The sequence below is a fragment of the Tenrec ecaudatus genome, chromosome 4 (assembly GCF_050624435.1).
Source record: "Tenrec ecaudatus isolate mTenEca1 chromosome 4, mTenEca1.hap1, whole genome shotgun sequence".
In the NCBI taxonomy this organism is placed as follows: domain Eukaryota; kingdom Metazoa; phylum Chordata; class Mammalia; order Afrosoricida; family Tenrecidae; genus Tenrec; species Tenrec ecaudatus.
Window position 1 is genome coordinate 115,854,144 of NC_134533.1, and position 22,400 is coordinate 115,876,543.

Below are 22,400 nucleotides of genomic sequence, written 5' to 3' on the forward strand. Positions count from 1 at the left end.
TTGTCATCTTTGGATCACACAAATTGGTGTGCTTCTTCTGTGTGGACATAGTCAACTCCTCGATTAGATGGCTGCTTGGTTGAACACAAGCCTTTAAGATCCCAGACACTGGTCTTAAAGGCTTGAAGGTGAACAAGCGGCCATCTAGCTCAGAAGCAAAAAAGCCCACATGGAAGAAGCACACCAGCCAGTGCGATCACGAGGTGCCAAGGGACCAGGTATAAGGCATCATGCAAAAGAAAAAAAAAGATATATGTGTGTGTATGTATATATATGTGTGTGTGTGTGTATGTATGTGTATATGTATATATATGTATATATATATATACCATATTAAATGAAGGGGGAAGTGCAGAGTGGAGACACAAGGCCCAAGTGTTGGCCAATGGAGATCCCTTCATAGAGGGGTTTAGGAGAGGAGATGGGTTAATTAGGGTGCGAGGTAGTACCGATGAAGAACACAACTTTCCCCCAGATCCTGGATGCTTCCTCCCCCCAACTACCATGATCCGAATTCTACCTTGCAGGGCTGGATAAGGCAGAGGTTGTACACTGGTGCAAATGGGAGCTGGAGGCACAGGGAATCCAGGGTGGATGATACCTTCAGGACCAAGGGTGTGAGGGGCGATGCTGGGAGAGTGGAGGATGAGTGGGTTGGAAAGGGGGAACTGATTACAAGGATCCACATGTGACCTCTTCCCTGGGAGAGGGACAGCAGAGAAGGGGGGGAAGGGAGACTCCGGATAGGGCAAGATATGACAAAATAACAATCTATAAATTATCACGGGCACATGAGGGAGGGGGGAAAGGGGAGGGAGGGGAAAAAAAGAGGACCTGATGCAAAGGGCTTAAGTGGAGAGCAAATGCTTTGAGAATGATTGGGGCAGGGAATGTATGGATGTGCTTTATACAATTGATGTATGTATATGTATGGATTGTGATAAGAGTTGTATGAGTCCCTAATAAAATGTAAAAAAATAAAAGAGGAGAAAAAATGATTAGGGCAGAGGAGCCAAGATGGTTTACATCTCGAACGGACAAGTGTTGGATAGCCGGAGTCAGTCTCCATGGAGATTATCTTTGTTAACAGATTTCTTCTGGGGAATTGCAGAGTTTGTGATTCTGTTTTTCAAAACTCTGTTTCAGCAAGATGTGAAGAAACGAGGCTATAGAAGTTCATCTGATTCTAGATATGATGATGGAAGAGGGCCGCCTGGAAACCCTCCCCGAAGAATGGGTCGCATTAATCATCTGCATGGCCCCAGCCCTCCTCCAATGGCTGGAGGATGAGGAAGGTAAACGTCTGCTCTAAGCAGCAGACAACTGGACATATGCATTCACAGCAGAAGGAAACCATCAAGAAGTGGAAGGCTGCCCACATAGAGTGGACAAGCAGATGAATGTATATGTTCCCACAAGGATTGCTCTGTGTCCCCCACAGACGAATGAGGTCGTGCTGGGAATTCCCTCTGCAGGGATCTGGCGTGGCTGACATGCAGTTCTATAAATGCACATTGTGGTCTCATCAAAAAAAAAAATGATTAGGGCAAAGACTGTACAGATGTGCTTTATACAATTGACGTATGTATACGTATGGACTGTGATAAGAGTTGTATGAGCCCCTAATAAATTGTTAAAAAAAAAAAAAAAAAGATCCCAGACACTATTCTGACTGACAGCCGGGCACCATCTGCTTTCTTCACCACACATTACTGTAGCCCCCTTACCCTCCTTCAGTGATCTCTTCATGAGGGGAGTATCAATCCGGGCCATGTTATCAGAATGAAGTGTTCTCGAATTGGGGGTAGAGTTAAGTAGGAGCCCAGACTCTGTTTGTCCGTGGGGCTTTCCATAACTCTAACTGCTTGACCGTGGGTCTTACTCTGGCCTTCGTAATAGGACAAAATCACAATCTATAATATCAACTGCATCAATAGCAGCCATAAGCCAATCAGCAATCAAACAAGCGGAACATGACCACCCAACAAGAAAAGATAAGTAAATCACAGAAAAATCAAGCTACAAGCAGGAAAGCAAAACCCCGTATAGACAAAGAAGTACAGCATTGTCAATCACCGCCCTGGGGTATATGTCTATTGCACTGTTAACATCATCAATTTTCTCAAGGACCCAGCACTTCAGACACCATCGCTATGAGGAGTCTATGCGAGTGCAGATCCACCTTGACCCGAAATCCACGGGTTTGTGTCATACGCAGTTCAATCTCTCATTCGATTGGACTCCGTTGACCCTAAGTATGAGGGTTGATTCCAATGGAGTCTTCCTGGGCCAATTCCCCCAGGTGTGTAGACCCCTGTTCAATGGATTCCAGCCTGTGGAGTCACTGCAGGGTGGGCACTGCACTACACATGTGGTGGTCTTGGGTCCCCTTCCACCAGACACCCACCGAGCTGTGGGTTCCCCCTAAGGTCCCACAACCACGACTTCCACAGTCCTGGGGCGGCCACTCTCTGCTCCTTCTCTCATTCAAGGACACCAGCCTTCAGTCCAATGATTGAGATTTTTCTATGTTTTTCTAGTCCTTTTTGTTAGGGCTTTTGTTTATTTTTGTTTGCTTCCTGTCTGTGTTTTGAATGATTTTCTTTATATGTAATCCAGGATAGATAGATCTATAGAAATTGAATAAGAGCATGTCAGATGAGGATGGGTGAAATGGGGAGATAACAACAATGTGTATGAGAAAAAATGGTCTGAAATTGATTGTGGTGATTGTTGTCCAGATAGTCTAATATGATCCAATGGTTAAATGGTACGAAATGTGAATTATATGCCAATACAATGTTTTCAATTGCCACAGCTTTCTTAGTGACTTCTCTGCCTTGCATTTAAGTGGCCCAGAAGGTCCCTTGGAAGCCACTGTTTTGATTGAACTTGATCTCTAGATAGACAACACACCCGTGCTTGCTCAAAGTGAGGAAGGGTTGAAGCACTTGATGAAGATCAGGATTGCAGCCTTCAGTGTGGACTACAACTCAATGTAAAGAAAAATTTTCATAACTGGGTCATTAGGTAAAATCATGATAAATGAAGGGAAGGGGGAAATTAAGTTGTTCAAGATTCTGTCTTGCTTGTATCCACAATCAATACTTACAGAAGCAAACAGCCAAGAGATCAAAGGATTCTGTTGTATCTGGTAAATCGGTACAAGATCCCTTTAGTGTGGAAGAGCACCTCCATCTTGCCTCAGTACAGGAACGGTTTGTTCTAATAACGAGGCACTGTGTGACACTCACCTTCCTGACTCGACCGCTGAAGACAGAATGGTGCATAAGTAAATATGGTGAAGAAAGCTGGTGGTGCCCAACCAGCATCTGAAGTCTTAAAGACTTGTAATTAAACAAGTGGCCATCTAGCATGGAAGCAACAAAGTCCACATGGAAGAAGTACACCAGCCTGTGTGATCATGAGGTGTCGGCAGGAAGAAGTATCAGATGCTCAGCAACCAACTTGATGTGAAGGGGTATGGATGTGATAGAGACCCAAAACTCATCTGCAAAGTAATTGGACAGTCCCTCTCAGAAGGGCCACATGCAACAAATGATGAATCCAGGGTGCAGTATGACACTGATGAACCATATAAATATCCTCTAATTACTCAATATTTCCTCACCTTACTATTAAGGGATTTATTTGTTGTACCTCATTAATCATGTTAGATTCGTGTATGCTCATTTGTAGATGCAAGATTGTTCAGTTCATGAAAGTGAAGATAGGTAACCCTTCGGAAACAGTAACAGGAGTAATGGTCCCCTGAAGGTACAGGAAGAGGAGGTTGGTAAGGGATATGGGGAGCTGATAGCATTGATGATTGTATAACTCCTCTCGTGGGGACTGAACAACAGAATTGAGAATTGTATGTGAGAATTGGATTGTGTAAGATAGGTCAATAAAAGTATTATAGAATAAATAAATAAAGTGTCTAAGAGCAAAGATGTTCCTTTGAGGACTACAATGTACCTGACCCAAGCCATGGTATTTCAATGGGCTCATATGGATGTCAAAGTTGGACATGGACAAAGGAAGTCCAAAGAAGAAATGATGCCTTTGAATTGTGGTGGTGCTGGCGAAAAATAGTGAAAGCGCCACGGGCAGCCAGAAGAACAAATAAATCTGTCTTGGAAGAAATCCAGCCAGATGCTCCTTAGAGGCAAGGATGGCTAGAGTTTGTCTCCCATCTTTTGGACATGTGATTAGGAGAGGCCAGTCCCTGGGAAAGGGCATCATGCTTGCTAGTGTGGAGGGGCAGTAAAAAAGGGGGGAAGTTTCTGGAAAAGAAGAATTGATACAGTGGCTCAAACATAAGAACTATTCGGAGGCTTGCTTGGGACTGGGCAATGCTTTGTTTGCTTATAGATAGGGTATCTATGAGTTGGGACTGACTTGGCATCTAACAACCATTCTGGATGGTGCTGGGAAATCCAAGCCCCATCCCCAGGCGTGATTCGTTACACAAAACAGTATTGATTAGCTTCGATCTTGCTTCAGACCGATGAAAACCCAGCTATCTGAGCTAGCTGATCTTTTCACGAACCTTCTGGCATCCATCGCAGGGCAAGCTGATGGAAGCTCAGCTCTTCGCGTGCGGTTGAACATGCTGACCCACCTGAGAGCCCCACTCTGAGAGCACGCCGACGGCAGGGCTGTCTGCCTTTCTTCCACTCGTTTCCAGCACCGCGCCCCGTTCCTTCCTTTGGTGGGGCTGGTTTTCTAATCTATGTGGGATCAACCTGTTGCAAAGCTGCATCGATTTAGGAAAATGTCCACTTGAGTTTGGTTTAAATTTTAGATGAGCCCTGACCTCAAAATGTTTCTTTAAAAAAAAAAAATAAAATAAAATGTTTTTTTTCTGGTGGCACAGAAAGCGCCCCCCCCCCCTTTGTTTTGAAGGTGCTCTTTCTAAAGTAAGTGTGTGACTGAGACATGTCTGCGGCCGTGCACAGATCCCAAACCATATTTGGAACAGCCCCCTCCGTGTATGAATTGGAACCCTGGTAGCAATACAATTTGGCTCACCCTCAGATGTTCCACGGGGTGATTTTCGGTTGGTGGACTCTGGGGTAGGTTCCACCTTTTTTGGCTCTTGTGAACATCAGTGTGCGGGTTTCTGTGTGAGCGACTGCTGTTAAGTCTTTGGAGTACAGACATAGCAGTGGAATTACTGGGTCATATGGTCGCGTTTCTTACTAGGACTGTGTAGCCCACAATAGCCTGGACTTAACCATCTCACCGGCCTCAGTGGTCCCCGATTACCTCTCTGCCAGAACCCTGCCAACAAAATGTCTTGGACAAGTTTTCCTAAATAAACAGAATCCTTAAACCAAATTAGAGTATCTCTTGAACACGGGACCTGATGAGACATCTGAGACCAGTTGTCAGAGACTCTAAGCTGCTTATTCATACTGAGAAACAAATGTGTGGCCATTTTCTGACTCCCCTAACCGTCCAGTGAACTTAGCTGCTCAGGAATTCCTTTGGCTTGAAACAAGATCCTGAGGAACCCAGGGGCCACTGACATACTAAGCCCACATACTGACTTAGGACTAAACTAGATCAATTCTGACTCACACAGACCCCGTAGGTCAGGGAAGAACTGTCCCTGTGGGTTTTCAAGGCAGTTCCCACCTTGAAATCTTTCTTTAATAAATCACTTTATTGGGACCTCTTATGGCTCTTATAACAATCGATACATCAATTTTATCAAGCACATGTGAACATATGTTGTCATCATTATTTTCAACACATTTTCTTTCTACTTGAGCCCTTGCTGTCAGCTATCAGCTCCTCTTTGCCCCCCTCACGAATCCTTGAAAGAATATAAATTATTATTGTTTTTATATCTAACACCGTCCACTGTCTCCCTTTCCTCACGTTGCTGTTGTCCGTCCCCCTGGAAGGGGGGTGTACATCGATCCTTGCAATCAGCTCCCCCTTTCTTCCCTCACTTTCCCTCTACCCTCATGGCATTGCTACTTCCATCACTGTTCCTGGTGGGGGTGGTATCTGTCCTGGATTCCATGTGTCCAGAGCTCTTGTCAGTACCAGCGTACATGTTCTGGTCTAACCGGGTTTGTAAGGTGGAACTGAGGTCATGATAGTGGGGGGGTGGGATGGAGGGAGCATTAAATAACGAGAAAAATGTGTGTTTCATCGGTGCTATCCTGCACTCTGGCTGATTCATGCCTTCCTTGTGCTGCCTTGAAATCTTTATGGAAACAGAAAGCCTCATCTTTCTCCCATGGAGTGACTGGTAAGTTCGAACAGCTGACTTTATGGTTAGCAGCCCGAGTTGTAACCCACTAGGCCACCAGGGCTCCCTTAGAACCAGCCCTAATGCAGACCAGTGCCTCAGACAAGCCTAGGACCACCTGGAACAGCTCAGGGATGAGACAGGGCTTCCTCCGAGGCACAAAGCAATACAAGCCTCCACAACAGAGAAGGCAGGTTCTTAACTGCTGGCAGGTTACAGAAACCTACTCTGGATAATATAAGCAGGAAATGAATTTAAGGAATTGATGTTCTTAGGGCATTCTGGAAGTTTCCTGGAAAGCTGGAGTCACTGGTTTGGAAAATAGGAGAGAATGCGCGAGAACCATGACACCAAAGCAGACTGGTGAGGACACCCTGCTGCCACTGCCCCCCCCTCCCCTGGACACTGGTCCCACTCCAGGCACCAGCAGCCGGGGTGCTCCTGCCCACCCCAGGGAGGATTGCCCACTGTGCTGTTTATTTCGGCGGGCTCCCGATTCAGAGCCGGGCACCTGTGTGTGGATTGGCCATGTCACGTCCTAGAGGGAAAGGAGGCTGGAAGACAAGAGGCCGGCATCGGTTATAGGAGGCAGCTTCTGACTCACATCAAGACTCAGACGTGAGAAATTCCTAAGAGAGCAAAGGACGTTCAGGCGCTGGGCAGCCAAAAGAGAAGCCACTCCCAGGTGGCCATTCAGGACACTGGAGGCCAGGCGAGGCATCTTGTACAGGAAAGGGGCATTCTTCACCGGGAGCGCCTGGGACTCCGGCAGGACCCCCAGGAAAGCCTTGGTGACCCAAGCCCAGAGTCCTACCAGGTCCCATGCTCTGGGAAAGATGGAGGCTCTCCGGGGTCCTAGAGGCAGTCCTCAACCGGGCGGTCCTCAGATGAGATCGAAGAACCCTTTAGAAACCTGTTCAGGCTCTTCCCCCATTTTCCATTTAGTGCCTCCTTCCTTTTGCCCCTCCTAAAGCCAACCAGGAAGCTTCACAGTGCGTGCTGGGCTTGTCGCAGTGCTTCCTAGGTAGGGTGCTGCCCATCAGTGGATCAGATATGGAGTAGGAAACAGTAGCCTTGCAGACCTGGGATTTGGGAGTGAGAAGGTGTCAGGTTGGGGAGATCCAGGGGTCTGCCTTTGGCTGCCTCTGATGAGCCTCATGCAATAGCACGTGACTGGGAGTTGGGGGTAGGGTTCCTAATATAAGGAGGTTGTGTGTGTGTGGGGGGGGTCACATCGATTGGGCATCTGTTGTATGATACCGGCCTCACCCGCCCTGCGTGTCCGATCCTGTGCTAAGTGCAGGGCACCTATTGCCCCTCAACCCTCCCAACCCACGAGGACTGTTGCTATGACTACTGTCTAAAGGAGGCTAAGGATGGGTCCCAGATCATGGGCTGGTAGTCAGTGGAAATGAAATGTAAAATCCAGGAAGGCCTGGGTCCAACATTGCCTTCTCACCAGGCAGGGCACCCACGCTGGCTCCAGGGCTCAGAACAGAACAGCGATGCTCAGTGAGCCCCTTGGAAGGGAGGAGAGGAGAAAGGCCCGGAACACTAGCCAGGGGCTTCCCCTGGGATATTCCAAAGGGCCTGGGTGTCAGAATAGGACTGGGCTCCAGCGGCTTGTCAGTGATCTCCAGGCCTTTCTTCTAAGGCACCTCAGGGCGACTCAAATTGCCACCATTTTGGTTAGCACCTCCACTGTTTGTATCCCCCCCACCCCCCGGCCTCCCGGTTGTGTGTTTAGTCTTTGGACACCTTCTTCCACAGTCCCTTTAGAGTACACATCACACAGTGTTGCCCAGCACACCCTGTCCTCATCCTGCTGCAGTCACCTCCCTGGTCCTCGGTGATCACCAAGGTGCCATCTGCCCGCTCCCTGCTAAGGGTTGCCAAGGGTCAAGTTTCGACGTCCAGCCCAGGCCCAGCAACAAGGAGTCCCACTGCCACCAGACTGGGCTAGTTTTTCAGCACAGCTTTATTGAGGTACCATCACATCCCACTGGACAGGTGTCCTCCAGCACATACCAGGTCTGCTTTGGGACAGACAGACAGAAGAGGGGCCTGGCTGGGCAGGTGGGAGGTGCCCAGGAGAGGGGGTCCCAGGGGCGGCTCAGCTCTCTAGCGGGGCAGGAGCCTGCTCCAGCCCCGGGACGGGGAGAGCAGCCTGCTCCTCCTGTTTTTTTTCTTCCTGGAGGGTGCTGAAGAAGGAGTTGACCTTGTCCCTCAGGTCCTTCTCCAGGAAGGTCAAGTGGCCTTCCATGTCTCCGGCGTAAGGGCCCAACTTCTGCCTGAGCTCCTCCATCTGCTGCACCAGGGCTTTGTTGAAGGTCTCGCCGTAGGGCCCCACTGTGCGTCGGAACTCGTCCACCTGCTGGTCCAGCTGGCGGCTCAGCTCGGCCAGCGACTTCTGCAGCTCCTCCGTGTTGCCCTGAAGCTTGCCACGTACTTCCTCGGCCATGGGCCCCAGCCTGTGGCGCAGCTCCTCGGCCTGGGCGTCGATCTTGGTCTTGAGCTCCTCCGCATTCTTCTTCATCTGGAAGGCGAGGCCCTCCAGCTGGTGGTTGAGCTTTTCCTGGACGCCCTGGGCGTAGGGGGCCAGGCTGTGGCGGAGCTCCTCCATGTTCTGGTCGATTTTGGCCTTGATCTCCTTCGAGTAGGGGGAGAGGCGCTCCTTGAGGTCTTCCACGTTCTGGTCGATCTTGGTCTTGAGCTCGTCCGCAAAGGGGGTCAGGGAGGCCTGCAGGTTGCCCATGTTTTCCTGCAGCACTGTCTCCATGCGCCGGGCCAAGGGGACCAGCTGGCTCCTCAGGTGCTCGGTCTGCGTGGTGACCTGGGTGCGCAGCCGCTCACCGTAGGGCTCCAGGCGCTGCTGTAGCTCCCTCACGTTGTCGCCGATCTTCTGGCTCACTTCATTGGCGTGGGGCAGCAGCCTGGCCCGCAGCTCCTCCAACTCCTTCCGAATCTCTTCTTTCAGCTTCTCCGAGTCCTGGGTCAGGCGCTCATGCAGCTCCGTGGCGAAGGGCACGAGCTTCTTTTGCAGGTCAGTGGCATAGTTGTTCATGTCCCCAAGTCTGTCCTGGAAGAGGGTGCTGCCGGGAATGGGTACAACGAGGGGGACCCTGTTACACTTGGCCTCTCATGAAAGGACCTAGCCCCCTTATCCACCACCCACCCAGGGCGAACCTGCCATGGACACCTTTCTCCTGGGGCCCTTGCTGGGCGGAGAGGGAGGGGTGGTAAGAAGTCACGACGTGAGAGACAGATAAGAAAACCTAGGATCGTTCACTAGAATTGTCTCCCTGGATCTCCCCCAGAGTCGAGGGTCAGGTGACCTGGAGCGGCACCGTTCCCTTGCCCTGCTGTGATGCACAGGGGTGGGACGGAGGTCTTTCCCAGCTCAGGCAGGCTGCGACGCAGGCTCACATCCTGTAGGAGAGTGCTATGTGGTGCCATCTGGGTGCCTCCCAGGGGGGCCAGGGAGACAAGGTACTGATCTCCTTGCATGTTCCCACACGCAGAGGCTCCCCAAGAACCCCCAGTACCCTTCCCCCAGATCCTGCCGTCCTTCTGGTGTGAATTGGAGCCCAGATCACGTGGCATCCCCCTTCCACCCTTTCTGTGTCCTCAAGGTTAGGACGGGACCCTGTGTCCCACTATTCAATCGTTCAGCCCCACCTCCCTGTTTCCAAATGAAGATCCTTGGCTTAGAGACCCCAGGGTCTCTGATTAGGGGTTGGGAGTAGGTTTTCCCACTCAGGTCTCCTCCCTCGAAAATGCATGGCATAGCTTCTAGACAGTCTGTCCATCTTACTTGATCTGCTGTGTAAGCTCAGACTTCTGGAGCTGTTCCACAGCCTCCTTGGCATTGCTGCTCAGCTGGCTGAAGTAGTCCCACACCACTTTGGCCACCTGGTCGGGGCTGACCTCTGCCTCGGTGCCTGCGCAGGGAAGAGAACACACAGTTCCTGAGGCCCCGCTCCTGGAGACACACACCCGGAGCTGCACATTGAATGGCGGTGGGGGGGTGGGATGGGGGTGCGGCTCACCACTCCCTTCTGTGCCCTTTGCTCGTTGGAAGCCACAGCGGCAGGTGAAACGGGTTCCCTGCTCCTGGGGATGGCTCAGCTCTCAGGGGAGCCACTGGGCCATGAGGCAGCACCCACCCCCACCCCCCGGTTTCCAGCTGGGGCTCCCCACCCTCTGCCCTTGGTCCCCGGCTCTCCACCCTCTTCAACTTGATGCAACAGCTAGCTCCTCTCCACCCAAGGACAGCTGCTACTCACTGGTGACAGCCACCAGGGCCACCAGGGCCAGGACCATAGGCTTCAGAAACATCCTGGGGCTCTTCTCTGGGCTTGAGTGTCCCTGTGTCCGCTGGGTCTCTCCTGAGATCCAACGCAGCTGCAGGAGAGGTTCCCAGGTAGCTCGCCTGGGCTGCTGCTCCAACTGACCGAAGCTCAGAGTCGGCCAGACATTTAAACCCCACTAGGCTGCAGCCTGCCCCGCCCCCGCCCCAGGGCAACTCCACGCTGGAAGGTGACATATTCCCAGGAGACCTCTTGGACTTTAGCGATCTGAGGATGACGTGGAAGCAGACAGCCGACCGGGGCTCAGGAGGCTGTCAGGAGAAGCTGTTCTGGGCTTGAGCCCCACCCAGTATAGAAGGGGAGAGGCAAGAGCTACTGAAGAAGCAAGACCCAGGGAAACTCCTGGACCAGGACCCTGCTGGCAGCCCTAAACCTGTGCCAGGCTCAGAGAACAAAGTCCATGTCTCTTCTGCTGCCCAGTAGCAGAGCCCCCACCCCACACTGGCCACCAACCCTGACTCCATCTTCAGAGCTCCACCCCCGGCACTGGGACCACCCAGGGCTGCAGAAGTGTGGAGAGTCACGGTCTAGGTCTCTGGTCACACGAGGGGGCCCTTGAGAGCCTTCAGGTAGGTGGGTGGGGTGTAAGTATGCCCCATGCCCCTCCCTCACTGCCAAGCTGTGGGTCTAGTCACTCAATCCTATAGGTCTCAATGCCTCTTCTGAAAAACAATATGAGGGAGGAGGGGTGCTTATTGGGCACGCTCAGTGAGATTGTTAGATCTATTGAATGAGATATTAAAAACAAACAAGCACCTCACTGCCATCCAGTCGAGGCTGACTCATAGTAACCCTACGTCCCGTCACCCTGAGCTGGCAGCCAGACACGCATCCTGGGCAGGAGGAGCCAGGTGGGCAGAGGGAGAGGGCCTGAAGCACTCCAGGGTCCTGTCCCTGGGGCGAGGGGGTCAGCGTGATGATGTCTTCCAGCTCGACATCTAGTCTTATCTCCAAATGAAGTCACACACACCATCACCAGTGCCATCAGGGACCCAGGAAAGCCTGAGTGCCCCCTTGCACTGCTGGCTCCTCTCTGTGCACACATCGACCCACGTGTAGGCGGGCTCCCAGCCAGTTGTAAAATTTTGCTAGCCCGAGGTTGCCGTTTCTACGTTTCCTGGTGACTCATGGGATTGAACAGCAACAAAAAGGCCTCCTGGTGCTGGTACCCCTGTGCAGGGGCCCCGGCAGGTGGGACACACACTGCGCCTGGTCCTCTCCATCTCCACCTGCAGCTGGTAGGAGTTTGGCCTCTGGAATGTCACTTCCTGGGGTGCATCTCTGTTCGGATCAGGCAAAGAGCGACCACAGGTCTCACGTCAGGGTGGGAACACCTTGATGAAGGCTCCGTGGGATCATCTGTGTGATGCTGGGGAGGGATGTACAACCAGGCCCAACCCAGTCCACTGCCAGGGACCTACACAGGATTTCCCAGGCTGACAATCTGTATGCAAAACAGATTGCCTCATCTTTCTCCTGAGAAGCAGCTGGTGCATTTGAACCACCGACCTTGCAGTTACTAGTCCAACGCTTACCAGACAGCCCCACCAGGACTCATAGTACTTAAAACTCTCACTGCCACTGAGTCGATGCTGACTCATAGTGACCCTATAGGACAGGGTAGAACTGCCCCTGTGAGTTTCCAAGACTGGAACCCTTTAGAGCAGTGGTTCTCCACCTGTGGGTCGCGACCTTTTCACAGGTATCACCGATTCATACCAGTAGCAAAATTAGTTATGAAGTAGCAACAAAAATAATTTTATGATTGGGGGGGGGTCACCACAATATGAGGAACTGTATTAAAGGGTCACACCATTAGGAAGGTTGGGAACCACTGCTCTAGAGGAATAGAAATCCTCATCTTTCTCTCACAGAGCAGCTGGTGGTTTCTAAGTGCTGACCTTGAGGTTAGCAGCCCAATGCATAACCACTACACCACCAGGGCTCCTCGGGCTCATAGTAAGTGCGATGTCAGACATGTTTCACTTTGGAAATGTTTCTCTCCTTGTGGAACCTCTAGCTCCTGGCTCAGCCTTCACAGGGGTGCACAGTGCCCGTGCCCAGACAACCCCCGCCCCCACAGCCCTCCCTGCTGGGCCAGAGACGGGGAGGGGATGAGTCACAAAAAACACCTGAGCTACAGTTTGACCTCTTGGACTTGGAGTCTGAGCAGCAGGAGGTGCAGTATGTGGCAGGTTCAAGGTGCCCTGACTCCTCACCTGGGAGTGTCTGCGCTGACTGGAGTCTGCCTGGGGTGTCTGCCAGGATGTGCACAGGTTCACACAAGTGTGCCAAAGTTTTCTCTGCTGGTGGACTCAGGGGTGAGGGGCGGCAGAGGACCTATGTGCACGCTCAGGTGCACCGCCCTGGGAGGGCGTGCCCCCTGCCCCCTCGGTTATTTCCAGCAGTCTCTGATCGGTGTGTTTGGTATTGGTCTGTCAGTGGGCTTTTGTTGGGGGAGGAAAGAGAATGAGGCACTCTCCCGTGAGGCCCCTGTACTTCCTGCAGGACCTGGCCTCAGGGACCAGGGGTGTCCACGGTCAATAGACACAAAGGGCCCCCATGATCCTGGGCCTGTCACTGCCCCTTCTCTGAGTCTCAGTTTTCTTGTTTGCACATCATCAGACAGACCTCATGGTGGGGGTGGGGGGTTGATTCAACCTCGAAGTTACCCTGGGGATCATCCCAGCGGCCAGTGTCCACAGGGAACAGGACAGGTCACAATGAGACACATTCTCACCTCGGAAGGGTCCTCCTTCCGCTGGTTAAGAGGACACTCCTGCTGTAAGGGAGGGAATGGGTGTGGGTGAGAAACCAGAAGGAAGGTCTGGCATTAAAGCTGTGGGTAAGTCAGGGCCTTCGGCTTGCAGGCCCGAGCCAGGGGCTAAGGGGAGCCAGGTTGGCATCAGGAGCATGACTCAGACAAGCTCACTTACTAAGCCTCGCCTGGAGGCGAGCAAAGCAAAAGCCAGCCCAACCCCAGGGGGCCATTTTGGGTTCCAGCTGGCAAAGCCCCCTTCTTGGCCACCTCCCACCCACCCCCAACCCCCACCTCCAACCCTCCTCCACTACTTCCAGAGCCTGTGTTTTCTTTCCATCCCGTGATCAAAGTCCACTCTCAGAAGAGATGTAAAACAGATTCACTAGGAAGTCTGACTGGCTGGGACGTCTGTGGGAGTCCCATCGCTAAGATTCGTTGGTAGCAGTTCAAAAACTTGAAGTCTGCATTCTGACTGTCTGCTGTTGGAAAACTCTGTTCACCTGCAAGTCCCAGGACTTACAAAACGGAGCTAGTAATGTGCTGCGCCAGACCCTGCCCACTTTAACAGAAAGCAAAGGCCTAAGCCGAAGGAGTGAATCTCTGATGGAAGGATTCCAAGTCTCAGCCATGGAGCACAGATTCTTGAGGGTGTGCCGGCACAGGACCTTAGACTGCAGTCGGTCACTTCACCTGGAGAAAAGGCCACCTGTCTAGAGCCCTGCTTCTGGCCTGGGGGCTCGTTGTGCGTTCAGACCACCCTGTGTGGGGAAAGGCAAGGTCTTTGGGAGGAGGAGCGAGATTTCCCGAGTTGGAACACGACTCCCTTTGCTGCCCCCCACAGCTCCGTGAGACTGGTGTCCTCGCCCGAGTGACACAGGAGAAAACGGAGGCTCTGGCATGTTAGATCACCAGTCCAGGCTTAGGTAACTAAGAGCCGAAGGCATCATTAAAGCCTTGGACCCGTGACTCTGAAGTCCCAGCATGCACAGAACAACGCCCTTGAAACTGCCACGGGGTTACAGCTGGCAGTGTGGACCAGGAGACCTCACCCCACAGGAAGAGAGCCTTGCCTGGACAGCGGGCTGGAGCTACTAATCCTCTGCCATGCTCGGTCCACCAGACCAGCTGTGCCACAGCCTCTGCTCCTCCAGCTGCCACCTGGCCAGGGAGGTATGAGGGCCACTGTCTGAGCTAAAAGCCTGAGGCCAGAGGTTGAGGGACACTGGGAGCTGGGAGCCAGGCCCCAGCCATGAGCTCCCGTCCTGCTCTCGGATGTTTATCAGTGGGTCCAGAGGGCAAGGTGAGGAGGAGGGGAGGGGGACACAAAGGCCTTGACTCAGAATGGCTTTTGCCCTTCTCTTACCAACACCTGCTCTCAGGTCGAGCTGGGGGAGGCTCCTGGGTAAGCAGTCCTGGGGACCAAAGGTCAGGGAAGGGCTATGAGAGGGAAGGGCCAACCCTTCCTCACACATGACCTCACTCTCTGCACCCCCCTGCTCACCCACCCAGACCTGTCGAGAAGGGGACGGTTGCTCCTGAGTCTGAAGAAGCCCCTCCTCCACGCCATTCCCTCCCATCCAGGCTGTCTTCAGAGCTTGGTGATGGAGAGGGATTGAGGTGGGGGAGAATGGACGGACCTGAAAATTCAAGTGTGAAGCACTGCCATGGACTCAGAGGCCCCCAGTTCACTCCCTGAGTCCCTCTCCAATCATGCCAGCCTTTCCCCAGGAGTGCTGCTACTAGGTGTCCCGGATCCAATAACCCTGAATTCCTGGGTCCATCTGGCTGCAGGGGTAGCAGAAGAGTGGTGTGGGCAGCCACATCTCCCTAGATTGCCCAATTCTTCCCAGCAGGCCTGGCTGCCACTGGCCACCCTACCTCAGGCCTTGGTCTGGACTGGTCAGCAGGCGACCTTTGGTCAGCTCACTGGGTTCTCTGTGCCCACCGCCCTGGGGACAATATAAGACAGGGAAAAACCCTCTGGTCTGCCTTCTCTGCTCATCCCAAGAAGCAGCAGATCCAGGTAAACGCTCCTGAGGAGGAGGAGGGAAGGGGAGAGAAGGAGGAAGAGGGTATCAGGATGGGGAGGGGCGGAGGAAGGCCCCTGCCGAGCCCAGCAACAAAGGCTGGAGGGGGATTTTCTAGAGTCAAAAGGCAAAAGTGCTTGATGAGGGTCTCCTGATGTACAGTGGGGGGGGGGGTTCAGGGGAGGGGGCGACACAGAGCAGAGTGGTGGCTGAGCTGGAACTAGGGCCCAGAGCTATCTCCTGACTCTGCCCTTTCCCCTCAGCCTGTGTCTCAGGAACATGAAAAGGGGCGAGGAGGGACAGAAATCTACCCAAAGTCACATAGTACGCTAGTGACAGAGCCCAGATGTGTCATCTCAAGTCCCACTCTGGTGGGCTTTTTGCTCTATCCCACTCCCATCCTTCTCCTGAAGCCCCCTGAGAGCCCCCTGCCTCCCCCCATTAGCAGGGGAGCAGGCCCCTCTCCTGTGACCACCCAGCTCCAGTCCTGCTGTGGCGTTGATGCCACCTCTCCAGGCCGGGGCCCAGTGGTGACAGTGGTTGAGGGGATGGCTGGGGCACCCCTCACAAGACTCCTCTCTGCAGGGACAGAGGTGCCATGCAGCTCCGGGTCATCCTCGTCGCTGCCCTCCTGGCGCTCCTGGCCACTGCCTGTAAGCACTTGGTGGGGACTGGGCTGGAGGTGGGTGGCAGCAGTCAACTGCCTAGAAGCCCCCCAGAGGGTGGCTCACAGCCCCAGGGCCCCGATGCATGGCCGGCAGGAGTGGAGGACTTGCCTGGAAGGCCCCGTCCACTCAGTTCAGCCCCTACCCTCATACAGGGGCTGCTGAGCCCGAGCCCGAGGATGCCTCCCTCCTGGAAGTCATGCAGGACTACGTGGACCAAGCCAAGAAGACCGCCCAGAACGCACTGACCAGCGTGCAGGATTCTACGGTGGCCCAGCAGGCCAAGTAAGCCCGCGGGCCCTCCCTCCCCCAGCCTCAGACCAGCTCCTGCCTGCCCTGCAGACACCAGCCCCAGACAAGGAGCACGGGCCCTGACGGCGGACCTGCGCTCTCTCTCACCCAGGGGAGGCCGTCTGCTCCAGAATGGGGTCCCACTCACAGGGTGACAGGAGCAGAGGGGACAGATGACTGAGGTGGGGGTGCTCCATTCCTTCTGGCCCCCTTCCCGGTGTGGCCCGCTCTTGCCCCTCCTAACGCAGGCTGTTGGTGCCCTTGCGTCCTCTTTCACTTTCTGAGAGACTGGCCAGAGGGCCCCCGTCTGGAGGCCCCACTCAGCACAGTTTCTGCCCAGGAGGGTGTTTCTCTGCCTTGTTCTCCGCCTCGGGAGTCCCTGGGGGGAGACAATGGCTCCCATGCTCAGTTGCTAAGTACACGTTCCCCTTCCTGCCTTGCGAGAACGGCCTGGCCACCTACACCCAACAAACCGTCCGGTCACAACCCTCCGGAGCAAGCCTCTGCTCTGGCGCCCAGGCACTGTGAGTCAGGCCAACTGGCCGGTGACTGGCCAGCCCTGGGGCCAGTGCGGATCAAAGTCTGCCCTTTGCCCCCCACCCTACTCCTGGGCCTGCTTATGCGCCCTGCCCCCTCCCAAAGGCCTGCCCCCACCTCCACTCGGCAGTCACCTCCCTAGCACGTGGTCAAACATCCACGATCCTCAGAACAGACCGTGGCATGGGTACCTGTGTCCCCATTTTGCAGATGAGGACCTCGAGACCCAGGAGGGTTACGTGTCCTGCCCCAGATCACACAGCTATGCAAGTAGTCATTCTGAGATTTCCCCTAAAGAGAGGCTGCCTCCCACTGCCCCCGCAGGCACAACTCCAGGGGTCGCCACTCACACAGATATTGCCACGCAGCATGACAGTCTACCCCAGCTGGCCTCAGGTCGTGGGGCACGAGGGTGTGAACCGACCTGGAGGAACACATGGGTTAGAATCATAGTAGGGCCCTCTGCTTCTGCCCCATAACCACTTCCAGCGCCTTTGGTAAGAGATCTCAGGGGTGTTGCCAGACGCAGGGGGAGGTGGTAGGGGTCCCATGGTTGCCTCTCACACCTACCTCGGTTGCTTCCTCTCATTGCCTTACCCTCCAGGGACTGGGTGAGCGATGGCTTCAGCTCTCTGAAAAACTACTGGAGCACTTTTAAGGACAAGTTCTCCGGCTTCTGGGACTCCACCTCCGAAGCCGAACCAACTCCCAACCCATCCCATCCCTTCTGAGACCTCATCACCCCAAGTCCACCAGTCCTACTGGCTCCCTTGGGTGCTCCAGCCTCCAGGACAGCTCTCGGAGGCTGCTTGAAAGGGACACCCCGCCTTGGGTCTGGTCTGCCCTTACCTTTGTCCCAATAAAGCCGGACAAGAAGCTGCCTTGAGTAGTGCACCACGTACGCTTGGGGAGGGGTGTGCATCAGGCTGGCGTGTGGGTGGTGGGCCCTGCGATGTCAGCTTGGGCAGGCCTGCGTCCTCCACAACTCTAGTAGCTGGGTGGTCTCTGAGCCCAGGTGTCTTCACCTGTAAGGTAGAAATCACCCCTACCTGCCCTGACGGGTTTGTGTGGCAAGGCAAGTGGAACAGCAGTCTGGGAAATACTGGGATAAGTTGCCCAGTGCTACATAGCCTGGCTCAGGTACGTGCTTTCCGGGCCCTGCGTCGGGCATTAAGATTTCAACATTAGAGATGCGCTTGTGTGTGTGATTTGTGATATCTGGACCACCTGCCCCTAGCAGCCACTCTTGAGGGGCGGGGAGCAGGCTGGGGTTGGAGTGGGAGTAAGACGCAGTGAGGCTTAGTGGTGGTTCCACAGCAAACACCGGCCTCAGCATCTTCTCTGTAGGCCCCTCCGTGTCCCCTGAAGCAGGTTTGTTGTGAGAATGTGCTCAGAGGCGTTTGGCATCAGAGTCGGCGTGTGATAGGACATGGTAAGTGGCTGCCATTGTGGTCCTAGGTTAAGCTCATTGTCTCCTCGAGTCCAGGATTGGCCTGGTGGTGGTGGCGGGCAGGGATCCTGGGAAACAAGAGGGCACAACAGAGACTGATGTGTCCCCACCGTCCACCAGATGGTCATGTCAGAGAGTGACTATATAAGCAGGCTTTCACACTTTCAGATGAAGAAACTGAGGCTAGAGCCCTGCAGTGCCAGGCAGACCAGAAAGGGGGGGGGCTGCTTAGTAACTGCGGCCCTCACAGAGGTTGGTGGCAGTGGCACATTCTGCCCCACCCACCTCCCACTCAGAGACTCTATTCTTTCTTTGGAAACTTACCTGGGCTTCTCTACTGACCCACCTAGAATCAAGATGTCAGTGCCTCACACTGAGAGCTGTCTCACCCAAATCTGAGTGTGGCACCTACTGTGGTGATGGATGGTTGGGAAAGAAAAAACCCTCTCCTGTATCCAGGGGGCTGTTGAACTACACTGGGTTAAAAGAGCGGTAGATTATCCAGGAGAAGGTGCTCACTGCCCTCCAGCAGATGTCGACTCATAGGACAGGGTAGAACTGCCCCTGTGGGTCTGAGGCTGTAACTGCTTCCCCACCCCAACCCGTCCCCAACAGTTTCATGGGCACATAATCTGCATATCATACAATAGAGTAGTCCAATCATATCAAGGGGAACTGCACAATCACCACCACCTCTATCTTAGAGCAACCCCCCACCCCGCCCCAAGGTTAAATTGCCTTCAATCGGTTCTAGAGCTCCTCCCCTGCTCCCAGAGACGAGGACTCTTCATGGGAGTAGCAAGCCCCATGATTCCCCCACGCATGGGAGGGGAGTTTTGAACTGTTGACCACGTGTACCAACTAATCCAGCAGGGCTCTTGCTCCTCTTCTCCTCTAGCTGCCATTGGGTTGAGGCTGACTCAGAGTGACCTGGGGGGGGGTGGGGTTCCAAGGCTGTAACTGTTTACGGGAGTAGAAAGCCCAGTCTTTCTCCCGAGGAGCTGCTGGTGGTTTGAACTGGCCACCACAAGGATCGTAGCCCAACGAGTAACCACTGCACCACCAGGAATCCTAGGGTCCCTGCTAAGGGCAGAAGGCCCCGGGAGAGGGCAGGGCTAGCCTCATTAATGCTCACCCCCGAGAAGCACATGGGGGCATGGGCATGCGTGTGAGTACGGGCAGACTGTGTGTGCGGCGGTGGGCAGAGAGAGAGAGAGAGAGAGAGAGAGAGAGAGAGAGAGCGAGCAAGCGCGTCAGCCTGGTCGCACACCTCCCTTTGAAAACGTAATCATGGTCCTTGGAGTCAGACAGCCCACAGAGTAGCAAGGTCCACCTTCAGCCTCCAGGAGGGACGGTGACATCTCCAGGCTTCCTCGGCCCCATTTGTAAACTGGTCTGACGACAACCTCCCCCAGGACCGTGATGGGTGTGAACGTATCTTCCCAGGGAAACCCGCTGACTGCCTACAAGAAGTGCCCGGCGGCAACGAGGGCAGGCGGGGGCGATGGCTGCCCCGTTTCTGGGTTGGTGGGCATGTGAGACATGGGGCGCTACTGCGCTGAAAAGGCAACGAAAGTGCTTGCCCAATTCGCCAAGGAAGTGGGCACGAGCTTCCAGCTCTTGCTCTGACCCTGCCCACTCCTTCAAGTCCCAGAGCACTCAGGGCCAGAGCACTGGGAGGGGCCCTGCCATCTGAACATGAACGTGCCCACGGGTCCACCTCTGGGGTCTGGAAACCCACTTCTCCCAACAGAGCAACTCTCCTCCCGTCAGGGCACACTCCAGTTCTGTGGTCTCTCCAATTGGGAGTCCTCCTTAGAAAAGGGTCGCTGCTTTATTCCTATGTGCACACACACACACACACACACACACACAAATCGATACCAGAGGAAGTCCCTACGGCCTACCCCCTAAGTCAGAGTCCCACCTGGGACCCCAGGTCCCACTGAAAATCTCCCAAAAGAAAGCCACTGCTTCCCGAGGTGATAACGTTTTTATTCTAAGAACCCAATGCTGGCCAGCGGCAGCCGACCACACACGTGGGCAGCGGGCACCTCACTGGGCTTCCAGCTTCTTGGTGACCTCATCAAATAGGGTCTGGAGGGTGTGCTTGAAGTTGTCGAATGTGGGCTGGAGGCTCTTGCCGAAGTCCTCCAGCGCGGGCTTGGCCTGGCTGCTGATGGCTCTCAGGTGCTCTTGGGCCTTGGCGGGGTACTCGGCCAGGCTGCTGCTCTTGAGTTCCTCGAGCTGGCTGGCCAGCCGCTGGCGCAGTTCCTGGCTGTAGGGGCCCAGCTTCGAGCGCAGCGAGTCCACGTGGGTGCGCAAGCGGTCGCGCACTTCCTCGCCCAAGGGCACCAGCTGCTTGTGAAGCTCCAGCAGCTTCTGGTGCACGGGTGCCACCTTATGCAGGTACAGGTCTACCTCCTCCTGCCACTTCTTCTGGAATTCATCCAGGTAGGGCTGCACCTTCTTCTTCACCTCACTCAGGTCATGGTTCATCCTCTGCTGCAGCTGGGCGGTGTCCTTTTCCAGGGTGTCCCAGAGTTGCTGGGACACAGGGCTCAGCTGTTCTTGGAGTTTGCCGACGCTACTGCTCAAGCTATCCAAGTTGTCCAGGAGTTTCAGGCTGAAGGGGGAGGGAGGGGCTGAGCGATGGCCACCCTCCGCTACCCAGAGCACAAGCTTCAGGGCCCCCGCTTACCTGTGGGCAGGCCTGGGCGATTGATAGCTGTGGGCCACACTTCCTGTGTAATTTTTCCCAGACACTACCTTTTACCTTGTGCCTTCGTCACCCCCCGTGGAGTGGCACTGACATCCAGCTAGCAAGAGACAGAGCTGGGCTGGTGCCAGCCTTGCCTTGCCTGCCCTCACAGCTGGCCCCTTTTAGCCTTCGGAGCGCTTTCCTTCCTTCCAAGGACAGCCACCGTGGTGGGGCTGTGGACCCTGCCTGGATGGCCCTGGTTCTGCTCCTTGCCGGGAGGCTCTGAGCAAGCTGGGGGTCCCACTCCAGTTTCACCATTGAGGCTTTGGTGGGGAAACGGCTCAGAAAAGTAGCAGGTGAGGACTTGGCCAGCCTGGCGACATCTTCCTATGGATGTCTTTGTCCACTGCCCACCCCAGGACCGACCCTCCCTGTCCCAGGCCCCAGGCTGAGTCCTTACTTGAGCTGTTTTCCCAGGGCGGAGGCTTCCAGCTGGCTCACATAGTCTCTGCCACTATCTTTGACCGTGTCCAGGTAGATATTGACCATATCCTTCACTTGGTCCCACGACGTCTGGGGTTCATCTTGCTGCCAGAAATGCCGAGCCTGGCTCCCTGCAGGCAGGAGGCAAGAGCGGGTCAAGCCTCCGGGTGGGGCGGGGCGAGGGCCAGAAGGAATAGAGAGAAGGGTCCCTGGGGGCTCGCTCCTGGATTCAGGGCTACCTACCTGTCAGGAAGAGCACAGCCAACGCCAGCACCACGGCTTTCATTTTGAAGGGTCACCTGGAGGTTAAGAGGGGAAGACCTCGTTCGGGTAGCCAGCCCCCTCCCTACGGGTCGTATCCAGCCCCCAGTGCCCACCACACCTCCAGGGGCTAGAGATGCGGGGGGAGTGCGGGGGGGGGGCGGGTTGAGGACAGGGCAGCAGCCCTTACCTTGCGCTCTCAGAAGTCTCGGAACCTCTGTGTGGGCAGCTCTCCCCTGGACCTATTTATGTCCCCAGGCGGGGGCAGGGCTAGGAGTGAGGCTGATAAGCTCAGCCTGGGCCTTGTTTCGGCTCACTGGTCGGGCGATGTGGAACCCAGGGTTCAAGGATCAGCTCTGTGCCCCCGGGGCTGGGCAAACAGGAAGCTGCGCGTCCGAAGGGCCAGAGGTCAAGGGTTCAGGTGGGAGCAGGACAGCAGTGGTAGCAGACTTGTGGGTGTCCAGGGTTGGGGTCAGCAGCACCCCTTCCCTGCCCCGTGGGGTGTGCCCGCCATTGTCCATTTGTCAGCACAGCAGGGAGGTGAGGCTGGGAGTCCGAAGTCAGGAGATTTCCTCCCCTCCCTTTG

At 54.7% G+C, this 22,400-nt stretch overlaps 3 protein-coding genes and 1 pseudogene across 3 annotated transcripts; 2 read left to right on the top strand and 2 right to left on the bottom strand.

Annotated features, from left to right (window-relative positions):
• The first annotated feature begins 1,012 nt into the window (after window positions 1-1,012).
• LOC142447062 (selenoprotein K-like) lies at window positions 1,013-1,522 on the top strand (annotated as a pseudogene).
• Window positions 1,523-8,373: 6,851 nt separating this feature from the next.
• Window positions 8,374-10,606, bottom strand: APOA4 (apolipoprotein A4). The gene is made up of 3 exons (XM_075548775.1): window positions 10,555-10,606; window positions 10,083-10,209; window positions 8,374-9,360 (listed from the first exon to the last, which is right to left on the bottom strand). The coding sequence occupies exons 1-3, from the start codon at window positions 10,604-10,606 to the stop codon at window positions 8,382-8,384; spliced, it is 1,158 nt and encodes a 385-aa protein (XP_075404890.1). The 3' UTR covers window positions 8,374-8,381.
• Window positions 10,607-16,024: 5,418 nt separating this feature from the next.
• On the top strand, window positions 16,025-17,650 carry APOC3 (apolipoprotein C3). The gene is made up of 3 exons (XM_075547827.1): window positions 16,025-16,079; window positions 16,247-16,376; window positions 17,524-17,650. Exons 1-3 carry the CDS (start codon window positions 16,025-16,027, stop codon window positions 17,648-17,650), a joined length of 312 nt encoding a protein of 103 aa, XP_075403942.1.
• A 2,774-nt stretch (window positions 17,651-20,424) lies between these two features.
• APOA1 (apolipoprotein A1) lies at window positions 20,425-21,839 on the bottom strand. Its single transcript, XM_075548776.1, has 3 exons — window positions 21,797-21,839; window positions 21,531-21,684; window positions 20,425-20,995 (listed from the first exon to the last, which is right to left on the bottom strand). Exons 1-3 carry the CDS (start codon window positions 21,837-21,839, stop codon window positions 20,425-20,427), a joined length of 768 nt encoding a protein of 255 aa, XP_075404891.1.
• Window positions 21,840-22,400: the final 561 nt, after the last annotated feature.

Bases quoted from the DNA above. Each gene is read 5' to 3' on its own strand.
- APOC3 (XM_075547827.1), top strand. From the start codon at position 16,025: ATGCAGCTCCGGGTCATCCTCGTCGCTGCCCTCCTGGCGCTCCTGGCC. The intron at 16,080-16,246 runs GTAAGCACTTGG...ACCCTCATACAG, and splicing joins GGCGCTCCTGGCCACTGCCT to GGGCTGCTGAGCCCGAGCCC. The intron at 16,377-17,523 runs GTAAGCCCGCGG...CTTACCCTCCAG, and splicing joins ACGGTGGCCCAGCAGGCCAA to GGACTGGGTGAGCGATGGCT.
- APOA1 (XM_075548776.1), bottom strand. From the start codon at position 21,839: ATGAAAGCCGTGGTGCTGGCGTTGGCTGTGCTCTTCCTGACAG. The intron at 21,685-21,796 runs GTAGGTAGCCCT...TCCTGCCTGCAG, and splicing joins GGCTGTGCTCTTCCTGACAG to GGAGCCAGGCTCGGCATTTC. The intron at 20,996-21,530 runs GTAAGGACTCAG...CTCCCCCTTCAG, and splicing joins GCCCTGGGAAAACAGCTCAA to CCTGAAACTCCTGGACAACT.
- APOA4 (XM_075548775.1), bottom strand. From the start codon at position 10,606: ATGTTTCTGAAGCCTATGGTCCTGGCCCTGGTGGCCCTGGTGGCTGTC. The intron at 10,210-10,554 runs GTGAGTAGCAGC...TTCCCTGCGCAG, and splicing joins GGCCCTGGTGGCTGTCACCA to GCACCGAGGCAGAGGTCAGC. The intron at 9,361-10,082 runs GTAAGATGGACA...CATTCCCGGCAG, and splicing joins GAGCTTACACAGCAGATCAA to CACCCTCTTCCAGGACAGAC.